This window comes from Cervus elaphus, chromosome 23 (assembly GCF_910594005.1).
Source record: "Cervus elaphus chromosome 23, mCerEla1.1, whole genome shotgun sequence".
Classification (NCBI taxonomy): Eukaryota; Metazoa; Chordata; class Mammalia; order Artiodactyla; family Cervidae; genus Cervus; species Cervus elaphus.
In genome coordinates, this window is record NC_057837.1 from 27,876,066 (window position 1) to 27,891,308 (window position 15,243).

Below are 15,243 nucleotides of genomic sequence, written 5' to 3' on the forward strand. Positions count from 1 at the left end.
AGCAGTTTCAACTGCTTAGCTTCATTTTTGATATGTGTTTTAAAGGAATTAGCTGAAGTAGCTTAGTTTCAAAGTTTAAGTTTAAAATGTCCTTCAATTTCTCAGCATTAACAGATGAAAATGGACAAAAAAAAAAAAAAGGTAAAACACAATGGAAAGGCCCATAAGTATTGAGTCTATTTGGAATATCGGTATGAAAGCACAGCATGCTGTGGATTATCCTACAAGGGCTCCATTTCTTTATTGTTCTTCGGCTTTCCCATTATGACTCATTTTACATTCTTTTAATTTCACCGATAACAAAATAGAACTAAATAATACATACATGCATATAATATGTATTTTGGGAGGGATGATCACTATCATACTTTCGGAGGTTACAAAATGCAAACGGAGTTGGTTTGTGAAAATTCAAAGCTTTGTTCTGAATCATTAGTTACCAGATTCTCCTGGGGAGCACCCAGTATCCCTCCAGCAGAGTTATGGACACTTATGAAGAGTCAACATAGGGACAGAAAGTCCACGTGATCCAAGGCTATGAGACACAGAAGAGGGAGAGGGAAGTGTGTGTCCTAGTCCGCCTCTGCTGGGGAGGATGGGAAGTGGGGGTCCTGAAAACATGTTTTCTTTCCCCAAGGCCTGAAATCTATGTGGCCTTAAAGATCCCTGACATCATGATGCTTAGATTCAAAGGAAAAACAGATAATAAACATAAATAAACAAGACAATCTCAGAGCATGGTAAGTGACTCAAAGGGACTGAAAGACTGTGACTTGATGGGGACTGGGGGCTTCTCGTGAGCTGACAGACCCTCTGTACTGGTGTAGTTTAGTTCAGACTTGAATTATGTGGAATGACTGGGGCTTCAAATCTTGATCAACTCTACCTTGAGACAAAGCTGCTCAATTTAAGTTCCCTCTTCTTGTTCCGGAACTCAGGAACTCAGCAGACTTTAAGCGCTGGTGTTCCCTGGGGCTCACGGCTGTGCTCCCAGCCCCCAGAACTGTACCAGGCAGACCCTAAGTGTTCAGCGACCACTCACTGAAAGAAGTAACGGAGTCCCATGTGCACCTGAACTTGTCTGTCATCTTTTTCCAAACGGCCCCTCCCCTCATGTTTCCAATCTCATGGTTCTCCAGCCGGAGACCTGGGTGTCGTCTTCCACACCTCCTCCCTCCTCTCGCAGGCTGCGCTCCCTCCTGCAGCCGAGCTAGTGCATCACTAGGTCCTCTTGGTCCTCCTGTGCTTTAGCATGTGGGGCTTGGTCCTCTGGGGTCCTCTATCCATCCTTAGTTGTTCCCATAGTTTCTTAATGGGACTCCCTGCTCCTGATGTACCCCTCCCCTCCACTAAATATTCCAGACTTTAGCCAGACCCATCGACGGTGCCTGTAACTCTGATCAGACCTCTTACTCAGAATCTTTCAGTGGCCCCCACAACCGCCCCGTTTTGTGGGATGGTCCCAGGCTGACAGGCTGCCCCAGCTCCAGCCCTCACCTCTTCAGGGTGTCAACCAGGAGAACTAGAGAGCACAGATCTTCACCAGTAGGTGGGAACAAAGGTGTCCCGGGGCCAAATCACATGACATAGCAATAATTAAAAAATATATATAAATGATTCCCCAGTAAAAGGGCCATATCAAGCCCTGCGTGTGTGCGGGGGGCAGGGTAGGGGAGCGGTTACACCATGAGGGGCAGGTTGGGGCCAGACCCTAAGCTTCCAAGAGATGCGGGTACATGGAGGGTTCATGAAGGATCGGCTGGCAGGAGTTTTGATTTCCTTTCTCTCCAAGCAGTTCACCCTTGTCACTTTCACTCCTGCAATCCAGGGGCTTTCTTACCCTCCTCCCAGCTGTAGACTAGCCCACCACCCCCTTCCCCCAAATGAGGGCCCAAGAACCGGATCCTGACCCAAAGCCTGGACAGAGCTGACAGACCCGCCTTGGGGGGCCTTTGGAGGCAGGAGGGGGCAAGTGCCCATGCAGAGTAGCGCCCTTCTGTGTTCAGAGAGGAGAATAAAAGCAATTAGGTTTGAACAGCCACTTTGCATTAGAGGAGATTGACTTGTCCTTCTGATGTGTTGTTTCCATAGAAGCGGGGCTTAACCTTTTAAGTGAAGATTATGAAGACACCTAATTCATTTAAAATTAGGCTTCAAGCATATCAGTACTTACTGCTCAAGTGTTACTGTGGGGCTTGCCATTGATCTGATCGCCAGACAGAGCCTGCGACTTGAGACGTTCCAAGACTCTCTTTCTGGTGGCAATCTGGCCCGTGCGTTTATTTTTAAAAATTAACTTCATAAAGAGATGATAAAACTTTCACGTAAGATCACCAGAGTATTAATAAATACCTTTTAATTAATGGCTTGCATTGGCTCCTCTTCATAAACGCGGGAGGGCTGGTGCACAGGCACGAGACAGGCGCATTCAATTAAAGTAATTTATTGTTTTCTTCCAGAACAGACATAAAGGGTGTCTTGGGACTTGATATCACAACACATGTTATACACCATTTTCACAACTAGCCTTGCATGGAATTTTTTTTTAAAAGAACATAGTAATCTTAAAAAAATCTAAATATTTACATATTAATAAAACATATATACAGAAGATTGAGACATGATCCATAGGTATGGAATAATAATTTTTTTTTTTTTTGCTAAGAAAGCCTATAAAAAGGATTTCTGAGTAGAGTCTGAACAGTAGTCACAGTTAAGTAAACACAAATACAGTTTTAATTTACAAAAATGATTTTGCTGTTGCAGTTTTACAACACGTATTTCCAATTTGTGAATCCATTGCACATATCTGTGAACTGAACAATCCCCACCCCCCTCTCAAGTAGTGAAAAATTCAAGCTCTTGCCTAGTCCTGGCAGGAAGTGCTTTGAAGTTTCATAGTGTGTATTTAACAGATTCCACAGCCGCAAGGTAGATGTTTCTACCTTTATTCCCAACGTATTCATCGTATTCATAGTATTATAACAGAGGTGAAAGGTCACTAATTAATCTTTTCAATTCCCTCAAGAAAGACTTCCTTCTGAGAGGCAGAAGACAAATTTTAAAAAATGCCTTGCAGAAAAACAAAAGCCTGGGTTCACAGTACTTTGTTAGACCCTGTGATGAACAGAGGAGTGGGTCTCAAGGAAGGGGCTACTAACTGGCCTGAAATCGAAAAGGCTGACTAAACTTGTGATGGAAACCATTTCTCTGAACCTTCCTGGAGGCTCCAAAAAGAAGACAAAAGACATACATGTATGAGACGTAGCTGTCTAGCAGCTGGATCGAGTCTATAAGCCACACCTAGACCAGCTTTGTCACTTCACAGGGACGCCTTGGGTTAACTGGCTGGTCTTTAGTGGATTCCTGAACCCCCCTGGAGCTCTCCTCCTGGCTCAAGGTCAACTGCCCTGTGTCACACGTATGGCACAAGTACCTTGGGTGGGGTAGGAAGGAATTGAGGTTCCTGGTTTGGCTAGCAGGTTGACGGGTTGTTGCCCAGCCCAGGATGGCCATAGCCCTCACTCCTCAGCTGCCTCACCGCAAAACGAGGGGTGAACTATAGGCCTGAAGGCCTGAGCTATAACTCTGAGCTCTAACACTCTCTGCTTCGATCAAATAACTGTCAGGGACATGTGTTAAATGGCAGTATAGCATACCCCCTCCCCAAGGTTTGGTGTTTCTACTCTCCAAATTCCTTTCAAGCCAACTTTTGACCTTTGGGTCAAGTGTCAAAGATTCATGGTAATTTGCTTTATACAGTAAATGAGGTATAAAAGTAATGTTCCTAAACAAACAGGTTATTTTAAATTCACCATCTCAACTAGAGAAAGGAATCTGGAGATAAATATCTCTGTAAAACATATACCCACATGCCAAAATACTTCTTGGAAATGAACCCACATTTTCATTTGTTGGTTTTATGTCAAGTGGAGAGCACGTGTGCTAGAGCTGAATGAAGTGTGAAGGGTAAGTACATTTGTGGCCAGTTGCCACACGATGCCACAACCCTGGACTACTCAGTTAGAGTCATCTGTTAAAATAGTTGTTGGGTATCATGTGGAAGGCTGCTTACTCTGAGTTTCTCACCTTCCAATTAGGTATTTTGTCACTGTGTTAACACACAACCTACGTGAAAGGTTTTTCTTTCCTGACAATTCATGTATCATTTGCACTTATCAGGGACATGATTATTTTGGGGGGAAATAATGTCACAAATGATTTCATCTAATAGGTTAGAGTCACCCTGTCTCCCAAAACAACTTTTCCATCTTCGAGGCTGATGACAGTTCTAATTAATCTTGGCCTTCACCACTGCTCCTTCAGTCCTCCTGAAAGGGCTACTCTCCTTTATAAAATGCATTGAAGCAATTTATGTTAAAATGTGTGCTTCCAAACTCTCTACTATATTCACATTGAAAAAAACAAAAGAAAATAAAACTGCTCCTTTTTGATGGACAACGAACCAACTGAATGATACGTTGGATGTTGAAAGGCTGACAGTTCAACTCTAAAGATGATTTTTTAAAAATCTTAGACCAAATCGGAGGCCTGGTTATTGCATATGACAAAGAAAGAATATGAAAACTATTCAAACATGAAGGGTCAGCTCCATGGAACACCCATGCCTTGCAGTGACCTGAAATGCTAGTGGATCTTTGAGGAGATTCAAGTGGAGGAGCTGTGTGTACTAAGGAGCAGGGTCACTAAAGGAAAGTCTAGGCAGTGAAAGCTGTCCCTGTGTCTTCCGGTTTTTCTCTCCTGGTGTCAAGTATATGACCTACAACAGAGACAAGAGCGTGAAGGGGGTCCCTTCTCTAGGGAGGACTTGTACGCTCTTCCATGACAGGGCCAGATGTAGGACCTCTTGGGGAGGCATCTGTGTTTTATCTCTGAATCACTGTTTCTTTTTTTTTTTAAATCACTGTTTCTTAACCAAGGCTTTAGGTGTGCCAGATGAGCAATTTTAGGCCATTAGAAATCTGCAATAATGATTTTTGCAGGAAAATCCATGAATGTGGGTTACTTCTAGAGGATGTTCACATGTATTATCCAGCAATAGATAATGGCTAAATAAAATATAATTTACCTGTAAAACAGAATATCATGCAGCTATTAAAAGAATGTGTATGGAGATTTGTAATAAAATGGAAAATTCTTGTTAGGTGGTCAACCAAAACAGAACAAAACCTTAGGGAACCAACTGGATGGATTTGACCTCCAGTGTATAAATTTAAAAAAAATACAGAGAAAAGGCTGGGGAAAAAAACACCCAATAATAACGACTGTGTCTGGGTGGCAAAAGTAATTTACATTTTCTTCGTTACACTTTTCTGTATTAATTTCTAAAAGTATGTAAACGGATGCCAAATGATGACCCCAAAATGCTAAGCCTAGGTGCACTCTGCACTAACCTATTTCAAATTCAGAAGTCTCCCAACTCAGTGCTGATTCCTGGCCTTGCTCAAAAATGCTTACTGAAAGGGTGGAGGGAAGAGAAATTAAGAAAATGTTTTCCACTGTAAAATATGTATCCATTTTGTTAAAACTAGATAAACAGAAGGTTGCTTAAGTGTGATGGATTGGGATTAATGTCATCTGACGCCTGACCGTAAAGTTGGCCTGGTTGGTTCTGGTTCATAGAAACACTTGGGGAGTTATACCCCTGTCCCAGCCCTCCTCAACATACATGAATTTGGAAGGAGCAAAAAGACCTTAACCGGATAATAAAAGCATTGTTAAATCTTTAAAAAAAGACCAACTATGGCTGGCTCAGAGAGACCAGATAACCAGATGAGGACTAACCTGCCAGTGAGTCTCAGATCCAGGGAGGAAGCTGCATGTATGGGACGGTCTCAGACGGTCTCATTAGGAGACTCGTAAGAAGAGAGCATGCAGTGGTGGCGCTGTGTTCAGAGAAGCCCCGGGCTATGAGTTTAGGTTAGAGGCTCTGGGGAGACTTGCTAGTCTAATCAAGATCATTTCATTCCATGACTGCAAGATTCGGGCACCAATCCGTGACTTCTTTTCCCTTTTTCGAGATGATTAAGTGTTATTATTTCTCATGCTGTCTAGTGATTTGTATCAAATCTCTAGCAGGAGTCTAGTGAAAAGACCTGCGGGGGGTGTCTTACAACTGCCCTCACTGGGACCTCACAGCCTCGGGATCTGAGGACAAACCCGAGAGCTGAACTGCAGCAGACTTTAGGCCGGCTTACGACGGGGCAACACTGAAACGGAATCCTACAGGGATTAGTACATCCATCAACTCTTAGGATCACTAGGAAACATGCAGAGAAGGTTTAAGAAAGCTACGCAGTGGACCGGCTGGGAGTTGAGAGGCCTGGGCTCCGGCCAGGCCACCAACCAGCTGTGAGACCTTGAAAAGTCATTTAGTGTTTCTGGGCCTCAGGCTTTTTTACCTGTAAAATAAAAGGACTGGATAAAAACGAGGGACGGGACTAGATGACCTCTAACGTTCCTTTTTTTCTCAGAGTCCTTGAAAGTGTTTTCAGTTCCATGAGGCGGTTCTACCATCCCGGGTTCAATTTTCTCATCTGAAACATCTCTCTGTCTCCATCTTCAGATGGAAAAATGCAAAGGTATTATTTCAAGGGGAGTGGTTTTCAAATAATATACTTCTTAAAAGCCCACTGTGGCAGATGGGCTTTGGATGGGCCAGGATGGGCAGTGCAAATGCCCTGGGGACAATGGGGCTGGTTGGGGAGGAACCCTGGAAAGTATTGGGTTGGCCAAAGAGGTCAGTGGGGGTTTTCCATAAGACATTGGAAACAAAAGTTTCCAATGAACTTTTTGGCCAACAGATACAAGTAGAACAGCCAGGGGTTCCTCCAGAGGGCCTCCCAAAAGGGGACAATCTCATCATTAGTAGCAGTACTTCATGCCTCTACTGGGAGGGGGTGGTCAGAACAAGGATAATGGGAATTTTCCTGATACTCAGAGAAGGACAGGAACAATAGAGATCATGCATTTCAGTTATCTTCCCTCATAAATATGGACACATAGCCAAACTAGAAGAGAAACCACTTTTCTGGCATTTCTGTAATGACTATATCCAGTGAGACCTTGACAGAAGCAGGTTGCTGTTGGCCCCCGCAGTTTATTTCATTTACCTATCCATCTATCTGTTGCTTGGTTACTCGGTGACAAAGAAAGCACCGTCTCACTCGTGTGGCTGTGACTACTCTGAAGTTCACTAATGTGTGTCTGTATACCCTGAAGTCAGGGTGAGTGCTGCCTGTGTACACGGGGCCTTGCAGAGTTCCTACACATGCCTTTCACAGTTGCTGGCGCTACCATGCCAAAGGGAGAGAGATCACTGAGCTGAGCTTGTTCACCGACAGGGTTTTTGAAGGGGGAGGTGCAGGGCGATGTCTGGGTTTGGTTGTTAGAGGTATTTCCAAGGCAGTCAATACAGAATCTTGAGACCAACTGAGGGATAAACTCTGTCACGAGGGTCACTGATTGGACATCTGTCCCTTGGCCTCTTGGGTGAGAACTGAGGCACAGGCAGAGACCAAGGTTGGAAGGATTACTGGAGAGTTAAATAATAAGTTTGAATGAAGTCGGCAGCTTATCCCTGCCACAGATGCATCAGTGAGATGTTATATTCAGCTGATCTGGTTACAGTGTTAGTCACCTGAAGAGATGGATCAGCTTATTCACTCACTCAAAGCACAGTATTCGAAGGGTGCCCATTATAGGGACAGTGGTGATACTGCCCCTCAAAGCCCTTTGAGGGGAGGAGGGAGAGGCCAGGACAGACAGGAGTCCCACCATAGAACAGATGATCCCTAATCTAAACAGAAATATCATTTTATGTCAAAATAGATATCTTTTTAATGTCCCAAGGTTTGGGGAGGCAAAATGTGACACTAAGTTCTTAGGACTTGCTATTCTGAGGTTTTCAAGATGATGAAACAGAATGTGAGAAAACTGTAGCTTTTCATATTCAATTTGCAAAATCTCCCTGAACGCAGGGCACTGAGCTCCTCTGAGGACTAGGGGCTGGGTCTCTCAACGGAAGTAGTTTGCTCAAGCATCGGCATCTCTGATGTTAAAAACATTTTCAATGCAAATATTCTCATATGCCATATTTTCCAGCGGGTGATGAAAATGGAAATGTGTTTTACCTGTTGGGGTTAGAGAAACACCGTCCAGCCGTTCATCACTGTCAGCTGCCTCTGCTGGTTACAAACATAAAATAAGAATCTCATTAGTTTCAAGGCATTCATTCATTCTGCGTAATATGGTAATACAATTTAAAAACTCCAGTGTACATAATAGTTTTCACCTTTCTTTTCCCTTCCCAGTTTAGGCTGGATCACATTAGAGATTTTAGGAGCATTACTTAAATAAAATTTTTTTAAATGATATAAAATCTATTTTCGTGTATTAAATTTTTTTATATCTTATGGTCCTTATTCTATCACTCATTGATGATTTCAGTTCATTTTCGCTTATTTACACAGGCTTCAGTATCTACCCAGAATTTGGGGTGAATTGTTTAAACCTGATTGTTGAAAGCATGGAGGTCAGTGAATTCCTATGGCAGAATTTTACTGGTCATTCACAGAAATATTCCAGTGGGGCAGGCTTATGACAGCTTGGGAACGAAACCTTTTTTGATGGCTGGAAACTCAATCTAAAATCAACATAAAGTCATGGATAAAATCAGAAAGAATAATAAGCATTTCTTCAAAAGATTTGTTACTTCTATCCTTTAAAATGCAAAATGCTGCTCATCTCATATATTTCAATTGCCCTTAAGAGTTTTCCAAAAGTAGACCCTTTTGTCACAGAGAACCTTCCACCAAGTACAAAAAAAGAAGGTGCCTCTTTGTTTCCTGGTAAGTGATGATGGGCTTGTCAGTTTCCTGGACGTGCTGTGGATAGGCCAGAGCATTCCACAGCTACTGGGATCACTCTGGCCTGCTCCCTCTGTCCGAAGGCTGCAGCCCTATTGGAATTTCCTGCACGTGTGCCCAAGAGGGCAGTTGGGTGAGGGCTGCTGCGTGCAACACGCTGTAATGCTGAGTTGGTGGGACACAAACTAGTGCTTTGTTCTTGTTCTGCTTGCTGTGGTTTTGTTTTTTGGGCTGCTCGACATCTTACTACCCTCACCAGGGATGGAACCCATGCCCCTGCAGAGGAAGTGCGGCGTTTTAACCACTGGACTGCCAGGGAAGTTCTTGATCATTGTGAGTTTAGACACAATCAGGGTTCAGAGGTGGATGGAGACATTCAGAGATTTCCCCTCGTTCACCTCTCTACCATCCCGTCTGCAGATTGCCACACGCTGGCCTGTGAAAGACTCATCACCCCTTACCTGCTAAACCCACCACAAAGAAAAACACTGAGACAGAGTAGTCAAGACCAGTTTTGGTTGGAGAAGATGATGATGTAGGTGAATGCTTAATAATATAAAACATATCCAGATGGGACAAATGGTAAGATTAGAATTCTGTCAATATATTTATGGGCAAAATACAGCTCACACTAAAATGTTAAGTGTTTCTGCATGAAAAGTTTATGAATATTTAAAATTTTGTTCAAGTTTAACAAATTTTAAAATTTTCTTTCATATTTAAAAAAATAACAAGCATGTTATTTTCATATTTAGAAGACATTATTCTCTTTAAAAATTTTTATTTATTTATTTGGCTGTGCTGGGTCTTAGTTTCAGCATGTGGGATCTAGTCCCCTCACCAGGCATTGAACTCAGGCCCCTTGCATTGGGAGTTTGGAGTCTTAGCCACTGGACCTCTAGGGACGTCCTGACACTATTCTCTTCCGATTGGTTTCAGTGAACTTGAATAGGAAGATGATTTTTCATTTTCTGGGATTTAAAAGTTTCTTCAGTAATAATAATAATAGCTATGATAGGCATCACCATTTACTAAATGCTTACCACCTACTGAGGACTTACTATATGCACCATGTCATCTAATCCTTAGCAACCCCTACAAGGTAGGTCTAGCCTATGCCCATTTGAACAAATGAGGCAATGGATTCAGACATTAATAAATTTACCTAAGGTAATAATACAGCTAGTAAGTGACTCTGCCAAGGATTTGACTCAGGTTAACGCCTTGACTTAATCTCTTTGCTATTAATAGTCCAAACATATATAACATGCATCACTATAAGCTACATTTTTAAAACTTCAGGTTTTTTAAATTAATTTTTTAAATTGCAGTATAGCTGATTTTACAATGTTGTGCCCATCTCTGCGATACAGCAAAGGAACTCAGTTATATACATATAGACATTCTTCTTTTATATTCTTTTCCATTATGGTTTATCCCAGGATATTGACTATAACTTCCTGCGCTGTACAGTACAGCCTTGTTGTTTACCCATCCTATGTATAATAGTTTGCATCTGCTAATCCCATGCCTTCCCTCCCTTGCCTCACTTCCCCTTGGCAACTACAGGTCTGTTCTCCAGGTGCATGAGTCTATAAAACTTAAAGTTTTAGTTCATTTTACACTTTAATAACTTCCTCTACTTTCTATGAAAAACTGCTTTTTACTGAGTGGTGACAAAAATCAGTTCCAGGGATGAAGTTGATCACTTTGTAATTCAGCTATCCTCACTTTTTAAAAACAGGCCTGTGCAAATATGTGCTCTGTAAGAACCAAACATACACAACCCCCAAATCTGTAAAGGATTATGTATAAATTAGCAGCTGCCCGCTGCATGAACAGAGCCAAGTGTCTTGGATGAAGAACATGACTGTTACTTAAATTTAATTATAACATCTGTCTGTAACAACAAGCTCACAGTCTTTCTTCTCTGGTGACAGGCAAGTTGTGAAATTTGAGGAAGATTGAACAAGTCCAATAAAAATGTAATAGCAGCAACAGCTTTACTCTTAGATCCAACACAAATAAAAAAAATTGCAATTTCCGCGCCGAGGACATAATCTAATGAAAATGATAAAAAAAAAAAAAAATCCACACCAGGAAAGGAATCATTCCAGTTATCGAAGAAAAATTACTACATGTGATGAGAGCCCTGAATGAGTTTCTATTTGAATTTGAAGAACAACTTTTCAAGTCTGTGGGGGGCACTCCTTTTTTCATGGAGGCTGTGAGGGCTGGCTTTAGCGGTGAGTTGATTATTTGCCCAGGTAGAGTGTGTACCTAATTCCAGGAACTGGGCCAAATATGATAAATCAGGTTGAAGCTGTGGAATACCTTTGAGACACTGTATTGTCACTTAGACCAAGAAGGAGACACAAAAAGAGCAAGCAATAGCATTGACCCCCGGCCCCTTAGATCCCATCAGGGGATGACAGCAACACATGTGGCTCCAGTTCCGGTTTGCTGGGGTCCCACTTCCATGCCGCTCGGAGAGAATGAAGTGGGGGAATGAATTACTAACCCACTTGATTCTCTCCGAGCGGCACGAAGCGACGAAACTGGGAGGCAGAGCCTACTTGGCAGGTCACTGCAGAAGCGCCGCCATTTTGAGCTCCTGTGGTCTCTGTGTGGTCTCTGTGTCACCTTCCACTTCTCAGACGCTGATAGAACCTGCTAGAAGGGCAGGAGAGAACTGCCAAGGTGCCAGTCACAGCTCTCTAGGCAGAGACTCTAAAGCCAGGGTCAGAAGTGAAAGCATCCTAAATCAGATGAGACCACGACCCCAGAGCAGGGCAGGCGGTCATCTGGGCAGGTGAGATGGGGCAGGGGGGTGCAGACTGCACCCCATTCTGTACCAACAGCATGGGAATTACTGACCCAAACCCTGAGATGGTTAAGGAGTGTGTTCCCTGGCCAGTCTATCTGGGGGACGTGGAGGAAGGTCCCCACTGTGTGTGCGTGTCACAGGAAAGGGAATGGAGGCCAGAGCCTAGAGTAATTGGTTTCAGCATCTGACAACAGAAAAAAAAAAAACAAAAAAAGAGGTGTGTTTATGTATAAAATATACACAGGAGGGGGGAACAACATCAAAACGGAGCTTGTTCTTCTAGTCCAGCGTCTCTGAGAATAGTGCTCTCCAGTGTATTCAGCACAGGCCCAGCGCGCTACGCCCGATGCACATCTTCTGCCTTCAAAGGTGACCCTTCAGACTAGAACTTAGTCCTTTAGGGATGGTGAGTCACTCACCTCCGCTGGAGGTGCAGGCTCTGGGACCCCGAGCCCTCTTCTTCCAGGTGGTCTCTGTAGCTCCTCAGTCAGCAGTGTCAGGATGAGAATTTATCCCACCCTTTCCCCGCAAGCTTCCGAGGAGCTCCGAGCACTCCCTGTATCCTCCCGTATGCGCCCATCACCCCTTGTGACACAGGGGTTTAGGTGGAAGGAGCCTGTACAGATTTGCTGGAAGCTGACGGCATGACCGGGACCAGGGTGCAGGGGCCACAGGGCAGCAGGTGGCTGGGTGGGGTGGCTGTGGCTCTTTTCGTCTCCTTGGGACTAACCTCATATTACATTTCAGTCTCTCCACAGTGATAAATCTCAGTTCTCTCTGACAATAGACTTAGTGTCTTTTGTTCTGGGGGTTCGAGAATTTGCTCTGAAAAGCCAACAGGTAGATACAAGTGCTCACATACTCAAAACAGTCAGGATGGGTTAATGCAGAATTCAGGCTAACAGGAACAGTGTTCAGGCTTCTTCTTGGAATTTGATTAGGAATCATCTGAGACATGCACCCAACATGACACCAGTGCTCACTTAACAAGGGCTGACTCAGGGTGCTGTCCTTCCTAACACCTGTCAGTCAGCTGCAAAGAGCTCTTTCCTTGGAGCCTGAGATCTAAGGGGTCAAGAGTCACAAGGCGGCCTTTGTAAGGTGTCTCCAGGCGGAGACAGGGTGCCTTCAGCCTGAGAAGAGATGAGACCTGCCAGCAGAAGGTTGATCTTCCCAGGTGTTATTCAGTTAATCCACTCAGCGTGAGCTCCAGACATCCTGACTCACGACTCTGAACCTTTGGGGGAGGCTGGGAGAAGCGGCAGTCGGGAGGGAAGAAAGAGCAGTAAGGAGATGGGGGCAGAGAAGTGAGAGAAAGGACCTGAGGAGGGAGGACAGGCATCTGGAGAGTGGCTGCAGGGGTACCCTGGACACAGCCACCCCCAGGTTCTGGGGGGGATGGGGAAGCACTTGAACCTCAAGTAAGGAACTAATGGGTTATTCTCCGGGATTTCACGTGACTGCGATGAGCTAAGACCTGTTTGCTGTGGACTGCTGTCCCTTTGTTTCTATTCATTGGTTCATTGGTTCATTCAACAAATAGTCCCACGTGTCCACGCTGTGGCACACGCTGTTCTAAACATTTAGGGACACACAGCCTCTGCTCCCAAGGATCTCGTGGAGGAGACAGGTGTGTCCCTGTCACTATTCCGGTGGCGGAAGATCAGTGTCTGGGCTGCCTGTGAGGCCTCCAGGAGGAAGTAACCTTTGAGATGCTGCATGTTTTCCAAGCAGAGAGAAAGTGGGTGTGGGGGTGCCAGCCTATTTCAGACCAGGGAGGGGGCTGATGTGGCTTCAGGGGGCAGAAGCTGATGGCAGGCGATAAGGCTGGCGCTAGACGGTGAATAACCATGGATGCTGTGCTGAGAGGGGCGTTTAGCAGGGATTTTATTTGGAGGCTGACAGGAAGTCAGATGTATTTAACCCAGGGCGGGGCATGAACAGACCCCATTAGCAGAGGCACAGGGAACGAAGACTCGGGTCTCAGGATATGGCCAAGCTTGGAGCCGCGCGCTGGGGACGATGGGTCAGTGGACGTCACCAGGGAGGATGCAGGACAGAGGAGACAGGCAGAAGTGAAAGAAGCAGGGAAGGAGACCCCAGACACTGAGGGGGAATCTGGAAGAGAAACAGAATGAAATCGCAGAACCTGGGGGAAGAGCGTGTCAAGAAGGAGATTCGACAGGGTAAAAATCAGTATGGAGGTCAAGTTCTACTGCTAATATAAACAAGTGAAATCTGATGATCCAATGTGAACGTGGCAAACGTTTCTGCAGAGGAGTGAAGTCAGAGGGCAAAATGCAATGGATCCTAAGCTGCTATATAACATGGGGAGCTCAGCCATGATCTGTGATGACCTAGAGGGGTCGGATGAGAGGGAGGGGATTATGTATATATGTACATATAACCGACTCGCGACGTTGTCCGCAGAAACTAACACAACATTGTAAAGCAATTATCCTCCAGTAAGAAATAAATAAAGTGAACTGGGATGGGGAGGCGAACTCTGGGACCAGAGACCCTTTGGGAAGAAATCTGACCAACGATGCCAGGAGAAAGACAGAGAAGTGCTTTTAAGATGTGCAAGGAAAAAGGAGTCACTTTGTTTTGTTTTGAGTTGGCAAAGGGAAGGAGAATAAGGGGGCATTTTTTGAGCATTATTATATTTCTGCTCTCCATCAGTGGCAATACTTTATCTAATTTTAATTCTGAAAACACGTCGTGGAAGGTATCAGCCTCGTTATATAAATGGAGAACCCGAGGCTCAGAGAGGTTGAGACATTGGTCCAACTTTGAGTTGGCAAAGGGAAGGAGAATAAGGGGGCATTTTTTGAGCATTATTATATTTCTGCTCTCCATCAGTGGCAATACTTTATCTAATTTTAATTCTGAAAACACCCCGTGGAAGGTATCAGCCTCATTATATAAATGGAGAACCTGAGGCTCAGAGAGGTTGAGACACTGGTCCAGGTTGCCAGATTGTAAATGGCAGACCAGAGCTAGGAGGGCAGCGTGTCCTCTGCACCACGCTGTGCTGTGTTTATTGCTGGTGATTTGGGGATGCAGGAGGCAGAGAAGAGGAGGGTGAGGGCATGACTTACTGCCCAAGCCTGAAAACCTTTGAGAGCGAAAGGAGCGTCACTGATAATCACGCCTGGACCATAGGAGCAAAACAGCTGCCCTGGCGTAGCAGGCCGGTGGGTCTCCTGACTGAGGACGCAACTGTGGCTGCCCAGTGAGCCCCACACTGCCAAGCACGGCTGTGCCCAAAGACAGACCTGTTCTGAGAGGTACGCTAACTTCGCTGATAGGCATTCCTGTATAGCACACGTCAGGAGCCTCAGGACAGTGCTGAGACTGGCTGTACTTCTTGTCCCCTGTGATGGAGACCCAAGGAGGAGAAGGACCTGGTGACTTGTCTGAGAGCCAGAGCTGGCGGAGAGCAGACATGAGTCCTGGGAACTGGATCTACTGACTTCTCTGTGACTTGTTACCTAAAGCGACAATCCATTTGTTTACCAGTTAAAT

General features: G+C 44.6%; 1 protein-coding gene across 5 annotated transcripts in view; it reads right to left on the reverse strand.

The window, feature by feature from the left end:
• Positions 1 to 2,427: 2,427 nt before the first annotated feature.
• The window catches only part of BEND7 (BEN domain containing 7), an 86,248-nt gene continuing 73,432 nt past the window's right edge, over positions 2,428 to 15,243 (reverse strand). For 3 of the 5 annotated variants that reach the window (XM_043884027.1, XM_043884023.1, XM_043884024.1), the window contains one exon: positions 6,591 to 8,207. In XM_043884027.1, the coding sequence (XP_043739962.1) occupies positions 8,056 to 8,207 (152 nt within the window). In that variant the 3' untranslated portion in view covers positions 6,591 to 8,055. The other 2 variants (XM_043884025.1, XM_043884026.1) reach the window with 2 other exon arrangements.